Here is a 1,910-nt window from a genome sequence, read left to right as displayed (position 1 = left end):
AGGAGAAACTAGCTGATGTTCAACATTCAGTCTGAGAATTGTTCTCTTCACAGCAGCAGTTATTATTGACAGAATGGTTGAACACAGTGCAGAAGTAGTGCACCGCCTACTTGATAATGTGGCTCAGCTTGGATTAACAGCAGCTACAGTGTCATCTAGTGGCCAATCAGAATCAGACCACAGAAGAAGAAAAGACGCCACTGAAACTTCAGACTAGTCCAGCAGCAATAAATATTCTGGAGCTCAAAGGAATATTGATGTAAACAATAATTTATCTACATAGTTAACATCAGTCTCCTTCATTTGTCTTGATCATTTATGCCTCATTTTTCTTCAAGTTTTTATCATCAGTGCAAAGAATCCAGACGATATGATAACATACAACTGAAGTTTAACAGTGTGTGACTCCCTCTAGTGGACGTTGTGGAGTATTCTGTTGTCTTTGCTCCAAAGGTTTTTGTACAGAGTTTTGGTGTTTCCTGTCACTGTGGGCTGCAGAGCACAGTAGTACACAGCAGAGTCTGTCACTTTAGCTGAGATGATCTGCAGATTCACACGTTTCTCTTCTTTATTAATGTGAGCTGAGAAAACTGAACCAGTTGGATGAATCGATCCACTCTCTGTGATGGAGAGCAGGAACTCTGGTCTGGATCTCTGGTATTGTCGGTACCACTGGATATTGTTGATAACACCCTCATATTTACAGGTCAGGTTGATGTTTCCTCCCTCTGCAACATGTTCTTCAGGACTTTCTGGCGTTATGCTGTTCATGGAACCCAGGGCTGCAAAATGAGTCATTCATGTCAGTTAGTCTGCAAGAGATTCTAACATCAAGAGACTCAACGGAGGTTCTTGACTTTCTGGATTCATTCAATAAACCAAATGTCTGTTTCTATCATGGAAGTTGTTCCCTTCCACAGAGAAACCTCTAGTTCTGAAATGTAGACCAAATATCTGGTTAATCCAGCAGGTTAATGAGCCTTTCATCTGTGTTCCAACACTCACCTATGAAGTGAGAGCAAAGTAAAAAGAGGTAAAGCAACATGTCTTTGGAGTTGTTAAAGCCAGACAGACAGCAGATGAGCAATGTTCTTCCACTGCAGTAGAATGAAGAAACTAAACAGCCTCTCTGCTGCACAGCCCTTCTCCTCAACATCAAGCTGATTGTGCTTTTAGTTCCTCAAACATTTCTGCTCTGGAGACGCAAAGAATCTCATTGGTTGAGTTGGACTTCAGTGGGCGGGGCCAGAGAATCCCCTTTTTAGAGATTGGCTGTCTACCAAAGTTCAGTTCAGCCAGTGAGATTATTTGTGCATCCAGAGCAGCTCTGCCTCAGAGAAATGTTTCCTGAATGTCCACTTTCAGTTCTTCACACCACTGTGAGACCGAGGCAGGTCCCACTAGAAGGAAGCCTACCTGAAGACCTGCTCTCTATTCTGGGAACATGGAGGACATTTCATTAGGGACGTCCTGATCAGGTTCTTTTGTCCCCTACAGGTGCTTTGCTCAGTCTTTTAATATGACGTATCTGTCCACACAGAGTCCTGATCTGATACCTGTATGCTTGACAGTTGAATAATAGCTGTCATCTCATCTGATAAAACACATCATAGGTGGTCACAGGCCTTGTTGTAAAGCTCTAGTAGGACAGTGTCTGAAATATCCAGAGGGTAGGGCGCACCGTGACTCCAAAAGACTGTATAAACCTGTAATTCTCTACCACAGCTTTGAATTTAATCTTGGTAATCCTTTTGGCCTTGTCCCTGTCTGAAGGAAATGTCTCTCTCCTTTATAGTATCGTCAGTCTTTGTTGCTTTGGTGCAGCCTTTGCTGAGTTACCTGAGTTCACTCACTGTATTCTGTTAGCTGCCGTATCAAAGTGGTATTTTTTATTTAATTTAACAGGGACA

General features: G+C 42.5%; 1 gene segment (V, D, J or C); it reads right to left on the bottom strand.

Moving 5' to 3' along the window:
* Positions 1-320: 320 nt before the first annotated feature.
* On the bottom strand, positions 321-1,061 carry LOC119902836. The segment is given in 2 exon segments: positions 321-782; positions 1,006-1,061. Coding segments are annotated over 2 exon segments (411 nt in total).
* Positions 1,062-1,910: the final 849 nt, after the last annotated feature.

This window comes from Micropterus salmoides, unplaced genomic scaffold (assembly GCF_014851395.1).
Source record: "Micropterus salmoides isolate LMB-PRFRI ecotype aquatic unplaced genomic scaffold, ASM1485139v1 Ms_hic_scaffold_14, whole genome shotgun sequence".
NCBI classification, from domain to species: domain Eukaryota; kingdom Metazoa; phylum Chordata; class Actinopteri; order Centrarchiformes; family Centrarchidae; genus Micropterus; species Micropterus salmoides.
This window is presented reverse-complemented; position numbering and strand designations above follow the sequence as displayed.